Source organism: Schistocerca cancellata, chromosome 2 (assembly GCF_023864275.1).
Source record: "Schistocerca cancellata isolate TAMUIC-IGC-003103 chromosome 2, iqSchCanc2.1, whole genome shotgun sequence".
Taxonomy (NCBI): domain Eukaryota; kingdom Metazoa; phylum Arthropoda; class Insecta; order Orthoptera; family Acrididae; genus Schistocerca; species Schistocerca cancellata.
In genome coordinates, this window is record NC_064627.1 from 370934526 (window position 1) to 370950093 (window position 15568).

Below are 15568 nucleotides of genomic sequence, written 5' to 3' on the forward strand. Positions count from 1 at the left end.
GTCTCCCATTATCCTGTCCAAACGTCTCCCCTGACCCGGGGTTCTGAGTGACTTTTCTAAACTGTAACCCTTTCCCTAAACCTCTCCAATCCTTTTTCTTCATTCCTCTTCTTTTCCCTTAAACTCTTCCACCAGAAGGAACCACTGGCTCCAAAAGCTTGTGAAAATTAAATGCTTTTGTGTGTGTGTTCCCCTGCCACCACTTGGTGAGTAGATTTTTTTATCTGTCCATTTACATTATATTACCAATAACTGGTTATTTTTGTTGTTACAGAGCACTACTTTAGTTGGACAGGAATATCGGAGGATGTCAGCTGTGGCCTTGTTGACAGAACAGTCCCAGAATTCACTTGAAACACTTTCAACCAACGTATTCTTTCCAATCCTGCACCTGAATTGCTTATACTGTAGATGACTCTTGTTCTGACTCATGAGTCTCACTTAGAAATTCTTTTTTGCTTTTGTTTTTGACAAGGACTCAGCAAATGTTGTATCCATTTTGAGGAAAACGTTCTCAGTCTCTTCTTCATGAATCACTTGTTGTACTTTTTCTTCTGGTGATTGTTGATTATTGTTTTCATCTCTGGTTACAGTTTTGGCTTGTCAGTCACATGCAGAGTTTGGTAGACTGACACAGCTACTTCCCTATTTAAGTGTTAAAAATGAAGGATCGAACCTCTTATAAACTTTCACCAGTCAAGTAAGGATTACAATTTATGATAAATAATCCAAAACAAATATTTTTAACCATTTGAACAAAATGCACAATGACACATCTATTTCAAAAAAGCCCTGAGCAAGATTGTGCGGTGATAACACATTGGGCTCTTATTTAGGAGGTTATTAGTTCAAATCCCCCATTTCAGATTTAGATTTCCATGGTTTATCTATATTGCCAAAGGCAAATTCCAGCATGATTCAATTGTAAAGGATAAAACTAATTTTGTTCTCTATTCTTCCCCAAGAAAATTAGGATTGTGTCAGTATATTTGCATTGTGAAGGGACAGATCAAGATAAGATGGATAGTTTTTATGAGGCACTCAGTGATGTAGTGATGTAGGACAAGGACAGTGTTCTGCTCATGGGTGATTTTAATGCCAGGATTGGAAATCAAACAGAAGGGTATGAAAAGGTTATGGGTAAATTTGGAGAGGATATGGAGGCCAACAGGAACGGGAAACAACTCTTGGATTTCTGTGCCAATATGGGCTTAGTAATCACAAACTCCTTTTTTAAACATAAGAACATTCACCAGTATATTTGGGAAGGCAGGGGTACCAGATCTGTCATTGACTATATAATAACAGATCAGGAATTCAGGAAGGCTGCGAGGGACACACGTGTATTGAGGGGATTCTTTGATGACACTGATCATTATCTAATCTGCAGTGAAATTGGGATTGTGAGGCCGAAAGTGCAGGAGGTCAGGCCCATATGTAGGAGGATAAAGTGGAGAAACTTCAGGATAAGGAAACCAGGCACAAGTACATAACAATGATCTCAGAAAGGTACCAGTTAGTTGAATGTAGTCAATTACAGTCATTGGAAAAGGAATGGACAAGGTACAGGGACACAGTACTAGAAGTGGCTAAAGAATGTCTTGGAACACTAGTGTGTAAAGGTAGGATGAAGCAAACAGCTTGGTGGAATGACACAGTCAAGGCAGCCTGTAAAAGGAAAACAAAGGCGTATCAAAAATGGCTACATACTAGAACTCAGGTAGACAGAGAAAGTTCTGTTGAAGAAAGAAACAAAGCCAAACAGGTAATTGCAGCATCCAAGAAGAAATCTTGGGAAGACTTTGGAAACAGGTTGGAGACTTTGGGTCAAGCTGCTGGAAAACCATTCTGGAGTGTAATTAGCAGGCTTCGAAAGGGAGGTATGAAGGAAATGACAAGTATTTTGGACAGGTCAGGAAAACTGCTGGTGAATCCTGTGGATTCCTTGGGCAGATGGAGGGAATATTTTGAAGAGTTGCTCAATGTAGGTGAAAATACGATCAGTAATGTTTCAGATTTCGAGGTACAATGGGATAGGAATGATGATGGAAATAGGATCACATTTGAGGAAGTGGAGAAAATGGTCAATAGATTGCAGTGCAATAAAGCAGCTGGGGTGGATGAAATTAAGTCGGAACTCATCAAATACAGTGGAATGTCAGGTCTTAAATGGCTACACAGGATAATTGAAATGGCCTGGGAGTGGGGACAGGTTCCATCAGACTGGACAAAAGCAGTAATCACACCAATCTTTAAACATGGAAACAGAAAAGATTGTAACAACTACAGAGGTATCTCTTTAATCAGCGTTGTGGGTAAAATCTTCTCAGGTATTGTTGAAAGGAAAGTGCGACTATTAGTTGAGGACCAATTGGATGAAAATCAGTGTGGGTTTAGGCCTCTTAGAGGTTGTCAGGACCAGATCTTTAGCTTACGGCAAATAATGGAGAAGTGTTACGAGTGGAACAGGGAATTGTATCTATGCTTTATAGATCTAGAAAAGGCATATGACTGGGTTCCTTGGAGGAAGTTATTGTCTGTTCTACGAGATTATGGAATAGGAGGCAAACTTTTGCAAGCAATTAAAGGTCTGTACATGGATAGTCAGGCAGCAGTTAGAGTTGACAGTAAATTGAGTTCATGGTTCAGAGTAGTTTCAGGGGTAAGACAAGGCTGCACTGTTGTTCATATTATTTATGGACTGTATGTTGAAAACAACAGACTGGCTGGGTGAGATTAAGATATGTGAACATAAAATAAGCAGTCTTGCATATGCGGATGGCTTAGTTGTGATGGCAGATTCGATTGAAAGTTTGCAAAGTAATATTTCAGTCCTAGATCAGAAATGTAAGGACTATGGTATGAAGATTAGCATCTCCAAAACGAAAGTAATGTCAGTGGGAAAGAGATATAAACAGATTGAGTGCCAAATAGAAGGAACAAAGTTAGAACAGGTGGACGGTTTCAAGTACTTAGGATGCATATTCCCACAGGATGGCAACATAGTGAAAGAACTGGAAGTGAGGTGTAGCAAAGCTAATGCAGTGAGCACTCAGCTACGATCTATTCTCTTCTCCAAGAAGGAAGTCAGTACAAAGACTAAGTTATCTGTGCACTGTTCAATCTTTCGACCAACTTTGTTGTAGGGGAGCGAAAGCTGGGTGGATTCAGGTTACCTTATCAACAAGGTTGAGGTTACGGATATGAAAGTAGCTAGGGTGATTGCAGGTACTAGTAGATGGGAACAATGGCAGGAGGGTATCCACAATGAGGAAATCAAAGAAAAACTGGGAATGAACTCCATAGATGTAGCAGTCAGGCCGAACAGGCTTAGATGGTGGGGTCATGTTACACGCATGGGAGAAGCAAGGTTACCCAAGAGACTCATGGATTCAGCAGTAGAGGGTAGGAGGAGTCGGGGCAGACCGAGGAGAAGGTACCTGGATTTGGTTAAGAATGATTTTGAAGTAATAGGTTTAACATCAGAAGAGGCACCAATGTTAGCAATGAATAGGGGATCATGGAGGAATTTTATAAGGGGGACTATGCTCCAGACTGAACGCTGAAAGGCATAACCAGTTTTAAATGATGATGATGATTCTTCCCCAATCTGAAACTTCCACCATCCTTGTAAGGATTGCAACTAACGATAAATAACCCAAAACAAATATTGTTAACCATTTAAAAAGCACTGAGCAAGTGATATGTTGGGCTCTTATTTAGGAAGATAAAGGGTTCAAATCCCCCATTTCAGATTTAGATTTAGATTTCCATGGTTTATCTAGATTGCTAAAGGCAATTTCCAGCATGATTTAATTGTAAGGGACAAAACTGATATCCAGCTCAATCTCTAATGACCTCATCAGCAATAGGCCATTAAACTCCACACTGTCTTCCACCTTTAGTGTAAGAAATCTCACATTCAAGCTTTTACATAGATAAAGCTGGAACTTTCATCACTGTGAAGTATGTATCAATGTTAAAAACAAGATTAATTGATAAGAATGCTGTTCTCTCTGTGACAGGGCAAGATCTTTTCTCTTGCTCTAATACACAAATTTTGAACTTGTGAATATGTGCCAAAAACAGCAATATCTTTACATACATAGTGACACAATGACAGATTTTTCCATGCAAAATTTGCAAAACTTTATATTTTGAATACCTTAACAAAACGTTCGTTGATACTTGTCATATAATAAGGGACAATAATAAATGTTAATGGCGATGTTAAGCAACATAAATGACTACCAACCAACAGTAAACATAAAATTATAACTAGAGCTTACATATATCATGCACTGTAATGTAAATGGATTAAAAGCTGAATACTCTGGTGACAAAAGCTCTAAGATAAATGAGCTTCAAATTTTTTTGTCTGAATTTAGAAACGTTAAAGCAAATTGTTTAAATAAAACCAGCTTACAGAAGGTACAATAAAAATCTTAAATAAAATTGAAATTTTTAAGACAGCTACCAGCTTTTGTAGGAAAAAATAAAAGGCACATGTGAGACTGGAGTAGGAGCAGAGAACGGGATAGAGGCAAGTTGAGACAGGGCGACTCTTGAAGGTTGAGGCCAAGAGGTTTTGGGGAATGAAGAATATGTTGCAATGAGAGTTCTCACCAGTGTAATTCTGAAATGCTTTTCGGCAGTCACTGAAATCAAGCACACTGTGTTGCACACCATGCTCAGAAACTGGGGATCTAGATGTCTTTTGGCTACAGTTTGGCAATGGCCACTCATGCAAGTAGACCACTTCTTAGTGGTCATACTCATCCAGAAAACCACATATTGGATGCAGCTAAGTTGACTGCTTTTGCAATTGGCCACATCAATGATGGGTTAAAAAAAAGACTGTCAGAAAATTGGGAACAGAGGCAGAGCAGGGACAGACAAATATATTGTATAGATTTGATGGGTGGTGGAATGTCACTGTGAGAGAGATGAGGACAATAATGGAGAGGTTATTTCTCATTTCTGGCCATGACAAGAAATAGTCTAAACCAGGGCAGAGAATGTGATTCAGTAGCTCCAGTCTGAATGGTACTGAGTCATGAGGGGTGCTCTCCTTTGTGGTTGTGGCCAGTCAATGGGTATGATATGTTACGTAGGAGACAAGACATAGGATAACTGTTTCTGGAAAAAGTGTGGAGGGTAATTTTGACCTGGGAAGGCCTCATCAAGACCATTGGCAGATTTGAAGAAGGACTAGTCGCTACAGTAGATGCGACAACCACAGGTGCCTAGGCCGTATGCAGAATGGATGGCAGCTGACTAAATTGAGGTACTGAAGGTGTTGGGCTTCTGGAGAAATGTAAATACAATATTCTCAGCCCTGACCCAGATTGTGACGGCATCACCAATGAATCACAACTGGTGAAAAGTTTCGAATTCTGAGTAGAAATCTATCCTACTATTCATATCTTTATTTCATCCTGGATTTTTCATTGTTTAATTATACAAGAAAATAATTAAAACTTACTTATCAAAAAGAACATTATGCTGTGGACAAACTCCCAAACTTTTGCGGATGTTGTCCATTTCACGATTAATGTCTAAACCATATATAGTTGCAGTTCCAGAAGTTGGAGGAAATAGGCCTGTTAGAATAGATCTGAAACCAAGAAAACAGTGATAACAGAAAATTCGAAAAAGTATTAAGGCTGATTTCACTACAATTAAATAAATGGTTACAAAAATTAAAATTAAATTGTGTTATGTTTGCATTTAATTTTTTTGTCTGTTTTTAAGTTCATAGTTCCTTTGAAGACAACTTCAAACACATTCAGATCACTTATTGGCAGAATCATGGCACCTCATCCTACCAACTTATAACACAAAATAGTATAAACACAAATCTCTATATATTTCAGGCCACTGAAGATGCCATTCAAAAATTACAGGTGAAACACATATGGCACAAAAAATTTGTTTTGTTCAGTTGTAATTAGACATATCCAAAGTAATAATTGTCAACTTAACAATGCAGAGATTATTTAGTGAAATGAAACTTTGTCACACATTCCCATCTGAAATAAGAAAGACCCTAATGACCCTCGAAACTAAAAGTTTGTATTGAGTTAAAGAAATATCAAAATATGCCACTGTTAGTCTCTTTATAAAGTGACTTCACAAATGTCAGTAACTTGGCCAGTCTCACTTCTTACATTATTTTCTAAAATGCATCAGAAGGTATTATATGCCAAGGTTGTCACCAACCTCTATCACAATGGGATACTCTGTGAATCAAAGTTTGGATTTCAAAATGCATACTCTATCACGGAACCTGTTTATACACTAAATCAGCACATAACAAAAATTTTAAATATTAAAATATCTCTAGTTGGTATCTTCTGTGACTTACTAAAGACATTTGACTGTATCAGTCACAATATTCTATTAGAACAATTAAGTTGTTATGGAATACATGGTTCAGCACATGCCTAGTTTAATCCTATAACAGTAAGCAGATTGCCGTGTTACACAAAGGTATTTGAGTCGTACAAACAGAGACACCAAATCACTTCATGAGAAGAAATCACAAGAGGCAGTCTGTAGAGTTCGAGCAATGGCCTGTTACTACTCTTGCTCTACTATTTTGTTTGAATAAGGAGGAAAAATTAGTCCTTTTTACAGATGACACAACCCTTACCATCAAGTTGATCAAAGAAGCGACAACAGGGAATATAGCAATTTTTTTGTTACTGTTATTAATTGTTTTGCACTCATAAACTAGCTTTAAACTTTTCAAAAACACATATTATTCACATAATTTACTGTAAAAAATACTTCACCTATTATGAATGTCACACACTTCTATTCACAGAACATTCACAACTGTTAGTAACTGTCAAAGATAAAATCTGCTATAGATGTTAAAATTATTTATTTCTAAACAGGAAATCACTACCTAGTTTCATGACATGTGTCCCATCTTTAGGTGCATTTTACAATGTAAATTCACAAGGGTGCAGAACTAAGATTAAAATAGGTTAAAATATGTTAAAGTATTGCACCATAGTGCATGAGTGCAAGAAAAATATCCTGTTCAGTTCTAGGTTGGCCAGAAAGCCTTTCGCAGAGGAGGACAACTTTCCTGGCTGAAGAGTGCGCCATACATGGATCTGCATGAAGACAGATGGATGTTCTTTTAAACATAGTGCTTCACAGGTACCCACCAAACCAGTATGACACACAACCCAAACTGTGGGGTTAATTCTGTTTTTTTAATTATTACGATATTCTGGGAGACTGAAATTATGACAAAATTTGGGAAACCAGAAAAGATGGAACTGGAATTCGATACAGAAAAACAAGTCCATGTCGACATTGACAACTGACAAATGCTTGGGCGGCAACTCATCATTTCATTAACTACAACAACAATGGTCAGAAACCCATCACTTGCAGCAATGGTGTCCCACCTACACCTGGCCCTAGAAACAGTTCTCAAGGTGAAATAAGGATAGTCAGCATCAGTACCATCATGGATACCAGACGTGAAGGAATATGCCAAATCAGAGGTACTGGGCTCCTTCAAAAACAGGAACCAGCAGCAACCGAATTTTCAGGGACCACCACCAGTACAAAATGCTAATGGTAGCCGCAATAGGTCAGTAAATTATTCTAAACCAATTCCTGACTAGCCACAGCAACATTCAGAACCTATAAGAGTGGTTGAAGTCACTGAAGAATGGCCTCCCACCTCTAAACAGTCAACAAACTACAGGCAGTCTTACCATGCTCCCAGGCATCGACTGCGGAATGGTATGGAGGCACATGTTGTAATGCAGCAATGCATGTGTTACGTTATAAGGATGGAAAGGATATAAATGATGAGGTACATGATAATCATATATTTACAGAACAGTTTGGACACCAAGTTCACACCGCATTTCACCAATTATATCTGTGAAACTTCTAGGATTCTGACATTGCCAGTGCACCACTGTATTGTGTCAGAGGCTACAGGTGCCCATAAACAGACGGCAGAAGAGTAGGTTCAGGTGGAGTTAAAATTTGAGAATGAAGCCACTGAGTGCAGGTTTTTCATTGTGAAAGAGTTATCTATTCCATGCTTACTGGGAATGAAATTCTTGGAATAGAGGATGCAAGAGCCTACCTCCAAAGTCAAACTTCCCTGCTAAATTCAGGGAAAAGGAAAGTGTTAAATTTAATTTGTACTAGACCGTCTCAGGGCAGATTCTGCCAGAATCTTAAGTTAAAACTAGCAGGTAGAAGTAAGGTCCTGTGGGCAGAAAGTGACCTTGTTGACCACACATGTGACAAGCCTGTGTCAACAAAAGTAAAAAGTGATTTGCCTGATATCAGTAAGATTTACACCAAGGTGCAAGAATCTGGGTGCCTCAGCGAGCATCAAAAGACTGAATGGTGGAGCTATTGCTGTCACTTATTCATGTTTCCTCCAGTAAATCTGGAGTGATAAGAGTTTATGCACATCACGTGAATGTCACTCCCCATGATACCTTTTTTCACACAAAACCTATTCCATTCCATGGGCAAAAAGGGATGCAGTGAAGAAGGAAACACCTAGGATTATGTCTTGTAGGTTTTATTGCAGGACTGTATGTATGATACATGATGGGGCACTTCCCTATGTGAAAGCTCATGAACTCCATGGAAATGTAAGATATAGACAAATGTGTCACATGAACCGATCATAACTACAGTAGCAGAATCTAAGCCATGTCCTAATGAGAAATACACATAGCTAGTAAACCATACAGTGCCATTTTTGTACATTTCTCTATTTTGTAAACATTGATTTAGAATTTAGGTTTATTTTATTACTTAGCAGCAATAATATATGATCAGCAAAAGCCTTAACTTGGGAGAAAATAAAAAAAAAAGTAAAAAACATTCATTATACACAGACCTAGTACTAATCATCATCTAGAATTGAAAATCTTCTGCCCGTAGCAGAGTATTGTGTGTACACTGAAATGACCATGCGATAAATTACACACACTGACGTTCCCTAGCTTGTGTAGCAAGCCAGAGGAAATGATTGCTTAGATGGTAAATTATTACATTGTGTTTTTACTAATCTGCTAATGATTTCGGTAATGACTTGCCTTCTCCCTGTAATGTTGTCTCCATTATTTTCTTTGCACTAAAGTTGCATGATATCAAAAGGTAAACTGAGCCAGGGGATGCTTTTGTAAAAGTTTGAGCTTATGAAGAAATTAGGGAATTTCTTTTATGCTTTGACCATTTGTGTGTGTCATGTTTTTTGTGATTTGCTTTTATGCAAACCACGTAACGTTTGGGTCTAGAAAGCCTGGTATCATGATCCTTTCCATGATTTTATTTCTTTTGTTTAGAGTACGGGCCAAGATGTAAATGTCTTACCAGTATGTACCACAGTTGGAAACACAGTCAATAAGTAATTGTATCCATACTTAAAAATCTATGTGAACCATATCATTATACTTCATGAAAGAAAAACACGAATAGCATGAAAGTACTTTGTACATAGAGATTATCATGCTCAGTGGACTGGAATGAAAGAAATGCTAGTTTTAATGATGAATACAATGGGTGCATAAATACATGAACCGTGTACTTTATATGAATGTGCACAGTGAAGAGGTACTGCTAAGCAGTAAGTACGGTGGAGACGAGGCATTACTTTGGTGAAAACACAAATTCCTGTGAATATGTACAACACTAGTAACACATACACCTTTGAAAAGTAGATGTGCCACAGCTCTGTGTAGTATTCCCATGAAGAGTCCTCTGTGTAAAGTAGCAGCTGATAATATTGCGCTCTGCTACGGATCTAGTTGTAGCCGTGTTGTGTTGAGTGTGCAGACAAATTTTAACTTCTCGCTGTGCATAGGTTACATCTATCTGCCATGGAAGGATGCTCTCGCGGTGCACATGGTGAAGTATTCAGAGTAAATAAAAGAACACTAACCATGAACTCCAGTAGGACCAGGAATAAATCAGAATACCTATAGTATAATTAGTTTGCAAAGCCAGTAAATATAAATACTAGTGCCAACATAAAACCAGTGAATAACACTAGCCCTGTAGATGCAGATCATGATCACATGAAGTAACTGGAAGTTTTGATTCACAACAATAGGCAATTTGATCAGGGGATTTAAATAATGGCAGCTATGCACTTTCCAGCCCCTACATCACATTGATACTGCCTTCTGACTTTGTTTCATAATGACTGCTGCATGCTGGTGAGGAACGCTGGCAGCATCCCGCCAGTCCAGCTGTCTGTACACAATCGCCAGCTGTCTACAGAGGCTGCTGCAAATTAAATGATCACTTGATGGTGCCTATCTGACATCAATACCAGAGGACCAGCCTCCTTTCCCACACTGATCCCGATGACAAAGAGTACATGAAGAGAATGAGATTACTTTGCTCTGTATTCAGTAAAAATTTTCTAAACTGATCTGCAGTTGCATGACCACCTTAAGTCATCAAGTCTACTTTGCTTTTTATTCAGTAAAAATTCTCTAAATTCATCTACTTGTCACCTGTCCATCTGAAGTCATCGAGTCTACTTTGCTTTGTATTCAGTAAAAATTGTCTCAGCTCATCTAGTACCACTTGGACATCAAAAGACATCAAGTCTACTTTGCATTACATTCAGTCAAATATTGAGTCAAATACACTAGCCTCTCACTAATCTGGCCATTCCTGGCACATATGGATGCAGGATTAGCAGAAGTGCCAGATTTTTGAGTGTCTGAAATTTATTTTATTCATTTTAGTTATTTATTTATTTATTTATTTATTATTATTATTATTATTATTATTTTGAAAACATAGGCAATATAGCCTACTGCACTTTATTAAACTGAAGGATACAATTTAAAAAAATAGAGGATATACTTTATTAAATCAAAAAATACATTAATTTTCAAAGGAAACTTAGTCCTCGAGTGTATACTGTACATAATTATACAGTCATATCACTCACTATGAAACATGTCCCTAATTTTTAACTGTCGCAATGATGATACGCGACAGTGGCATGCTTTGTTACACAACCACTTTACAAGCATTACATCGGTACTACATGTATCCGGTTGTTGCATAATGTACTCCAGGAAGACCTTGGCAGCTTCAGCACCACCAGTGTGAGAAATCTTCATGCTTTCTCCTCCTGCGTTCTCTTCTCCATCACTTTCAGCATTACTTTCTTGCACACTTTTGATTATTTCTTTATCTGTTAAAGTTTGGTCCATATCACAGTTTTCCTCATTTAGCCACTTAGTAACATCCTCATCAATAATTTCTTCTCCTCCTGGAAGGTTGTGGAGCATGTCAGTGTACAAAGTAATTGATAATTCCGAATTGACTGGCTCATCACTGTCACTCACTACTGGGTCCAATTCGGCATCAATGAATGACTACAATTTTCTCCAGCTCTTCATTATGGTAGCGCTCTCCACTTTATTCAGTGCTTCGGCTGCTTGGAAAACAACATCACATACGTTAATTGCTTTCCATGCCTTTATCATAGTCTCGATAGAGTCGTTTTCACTTTTGTTAAGCAAGGAGATGAGAATTGAATGTCAATAATGACGTTTAATTGATTCCAAAATTCCCTGGTCCATTGGCTGAATTAGGGCTGTCACATTGGGTGGGAGAAAGAATGCTTGTATACCACTGGACTTTAGAGAAACATCTGAAGGATGACTGGGAGCATTGTCAATTACAAGGAAGCTTTTTCTTTTTTAGCTCTTTTCTCACTGCTGGTACAAATGTTTCATGGAACCACCAAGAGAATATTTGTCTGTCCATCCCCGCTTTGTTCTGAGTGCAGTACTGCACTGGTAGAGCATTCATGTCAGTGGATGTTGGGATTTTCCAATTGTCATAAGTGGTAGTTTATGATTCCCATTTGCATTACAATATGCCATTAATGTGCTGTTTCTGTTGCTTGTAACCATGAGTTTCCTTCTCGTTCATGGCAGCTAATGTTTTTGAAGGAAGCATCTTGTAAAAGAGTCCTGTTTCATCAGCATTATACGAGGCATCAGCAGTTAAATCTTCTTCCTTTATTATCTTCCGTATCTTGCTTACAAACTCATCAGCATCCTTAACGTTAGCTGAGCAACTTTCCCCGGTGACTGTCAGCTGCTGAATGCCATGTCTTTTTTTCCAGTTTGATAACCAGCCTTCACTTGCTGCAAACAAGTTACTACTGCCAAGTAGTTTGTTAAATGTGGTTGCTTTTTCCTTTATCACTGGGCCACTGACTGGAATTCCTTTACTGTGCTGTTGTATGAACCATCTATAAATAGTTACGTCCAGTTCTTCATCCTCACTCTTTCGCATAACCTTCCATTGTCCCAATTAACTATCCATTTGTCTTGAATACTGGAGAATAACGTCTTCTTTCTTTTTGCTGTCATAAATAATTGCTCGTCCAACATCAAAGTCAACAGTAATGGCTTTTTGTGAAGGACCTCGATTTAACTTATCTAAAATTTCGAGTTTCTGCTTGAGGTCTAGCATTACGTGTTCCCTTTTAGAAGACATGATTCCGAGCTGTAAATAAAGCTACAATATCAAATACAGTATATCAAGTGTTGTTTAACTAAGCATTGCTGCACACGATAATTCATTGTGCATGTGTTCTTGGATGTGCGCTGGATTACTGAGAGGCCAGACTACTGAGGGCCTTATGAGCGAGAGTCAAGTGTATTTCTCAATTTATCTGCTATTCCCTACTCATTTAAAGTCATCAAGACTGCTTCACACTGTAAATAATCAATAGTTAATTTTCATATTAACATAACTGAGAAATTTCTCAAAGCTATTTAATCGTAATACAAGGAACTATAAGCTAAATTGATAACCTCATACTTGGAGAAACCACTAAAGCTAATGAAAAATACTTTGTCATTGATAATTACTTACTTTGATGCATAATGCAGTTCAGTAAATAGCTGTTTTAAAGCACTGTTGAGATAATCAAACAAAAAAGAAGCCGCCTTATCCTCAATCATTGCTTGCTGCAGTTTCACAATTTGACATTTCTTAATGGGGGAAAAAATACTTGATGCTCTACTTAACTATGTGTAATCTTGTGGACATATCATTTCTCTTTTCCTATGTGTACTTGTGTAACCGTGTATGTTAGTGTTTGTTTGTGTGTCTATCGACCTGCCAGCGCTTTTGTTTGGTAAGTCTCATCATCTTTCTTTTTAAATATATATATATATATATATATATATATATATATATATAACTTCTGCACAATTTCAGTGCAGTAATATGTTCATTGTAAATAAGTGTGTGTGTGTGTGTGTGTGTGTGTGTGTGTGTGTGTGTGTGTGTGTAAGTAAAATCTAACTTCTGCACCAGTTCAGTGCAGTAATGTGTTCATTGTAAAAAAGTATTTAGTAGTTGTATTACACATTTATTACCTTATAAAAAAATAATAAACTTTCTTATTTTAAATTCAGTGCATTAGTATTTGTAAAATGATTCTTTCATATAGCGTTCATTAAAAAATGACGACCATGCCATTTGGGCCTGTGGAATGGTACATTAGCTTATTTGTTTGAGTTGTAAATATTTGTCATGTATTACGTATTATTGTTTTTCTGGCATGTTCTACATCCTGGAGGACCTCTTCACTACAGATCAATTGGAATGAAAGTAAATCTAATCTACACAATTATAGCCAGAGGGACTGAAAGGGTTAAGCTGAAATCTGAGGTGCAATGTATCACACTGAAAGACTCGCTGGTACTAATTGCTGAGAAATTTGTCAATGATCTGTTGAACATGTTTAGGTCTACTAACCCAAGAACACTGCAATTTATTGTGCTAACAGTACAAATACGTGGAAGTTAAAGTATACTACAATTAGCAATACACAAGTGACTGGCAGAGCCTTGCGCTCCGGCTTACATATCGATTAGGACCAATAGGGGGTGCAGCCAGCAGGCTGCGCACGCAACTTCTGTGGTATTAGCAGGTTGGGTTGCCTTCAGTGGCTGAATCAAACACAAACATTACGTACAAACTATATAGTGGCGTACACACAAAACTGGTAGTTATAACACTCCTCTTCCTTTGCGAAGACGTGAGCACTGTGATCACACCCACTTCTTCTGTGGTCGACATAGGTTGCCGAGTCATGCAACGCACTACCACCAGGGTGTAGGATTGGAAGAGACACAATTGCGGACACCTGTGGTGCCCACCCACTATGAGAGGCCAAATGGTAAGACAGACAACACTGGCGGAGGGTCCATTTCCACATCTGGGTACAATTACAGGGAAGGTAGTTGCTGTGAAGGTAGCAGAACACGCGGTGCCATGTGCAGTAGAGGTGACAGTGGCAGAGATGTCAGCTGCGACAGTGCCGGAGCTGGCAGTCCTGCCTTGGCCCTAACAGCTGAAAGCGGCAACCATAGCAGAGAAGACACAATCATGACAACATTGGCAGTGATGGCATAGAAGGTGACGGCACTGGCCACAATGTAGGAGACGGTCAGGTAGAGGGCGCAGGGGCAGCAGAGGTGCACCGCTGCACAGCTGCCCACATGAGATTATAGCTGGTCAATGTGTCACAATGCCTGCCCCTCAGCCATGCAGACAACACATAGGAGTCAGCCTTGATTACTCTCGATTATTGCCAGTACCCATTTTGGCCAGCAGCCAAACCCACAAGCCCAAATGGCTGTGCCAGGCTGGAAGCACCGCAGCACCACTTTTGGCGAAGAGCCTAGTGTCAGCCAAAGCAGATGTAGCAGAGTCAAGGGCTGATGACCGTGCAACAATTCTGCCATACTCTTATCACCAACAGTGGTGAACTGTGAAGAATTAGGAACCAGTCAAGAGCTACTTCCGGTGACACATCCAAAACATGTTTTTTCATCTGAGTATTAAATGTTCCTACTAGTCATTCTGCTTCCCCGTTCAATTGAGGGTGAAAAGGAGGAGCCGTGGTGTGGCAAACATTGCTATTTTCGTTTTTTTTTTATTTTATTTTTTTTATTTTATTTTATTTTTTTTTTTTTATTTTTTTTTTTTTTTACAAAAATCTTCAAATTCCTGAGACGTGAACTGGAAGCATTGTCAACAACTAAATTATATGGAAGAACTTCCATTGCAAAGATGTTTGACAAACAGGAAATTGTTGCTTCTGTATAAGTAGACAGACAATAAGCCACATACAGAAACCTAGAACACCCATCAATTATAAATAACCAGAAGAAATTCAAAAAGGTCCCACAAAATCTACATGAATTCATTCCCAAGGTTGCTGTGGATCTCGCCTTGGTGGCAAAGAAGCATGGGGAGTCACCTGATGTCTGGCACACAGTGGGCAGACTGCAGCAACTCGCACTATTTCCTCATCAATGCCTGGCCAAAAAACATTTCTGCATGCTAACATTTTTTGTACCTGAGACACTGCAGTGGCCCAGGTGTAATAAACGCATAACCTCACACAAAAGGGCGGACAGGCTACAACCAGAGGAGTGGTATCCTCTGTAGCTAACAGCAGCACTCTGTCCCAAACAAAAAGTTTAATTTGTTTTACAGGCCTGTCTTG

The 15568-nt window shown here is 38.6% G+C and overlaps 1 protein-coding gene across 2 annotated transcripts in view; it reads right to left on the bottom strand.

Annotated features, from left to right (window-relative positions):
• LOC126161767 (ATP-binding cassette sub-family A member 7-like) overlaps window positions 1–15568 on the bottom strand; it is a 601933-nt gene that overhangs the window by 327231 nt on the left and 259134 nt on the right. For both annotated transcript variants that reach the window (XM_049917824.1, XM_049917823.1), the window contains exon 21: window positions 5486–5617. In XM_049917824.1, the coding sequence (XP_049773781.1) occupies window positions 5486–5617 (132 nt within the window). The remainder of the gene's footprint in view (window positions 1–5485; window positions 5618–15568) is intronic.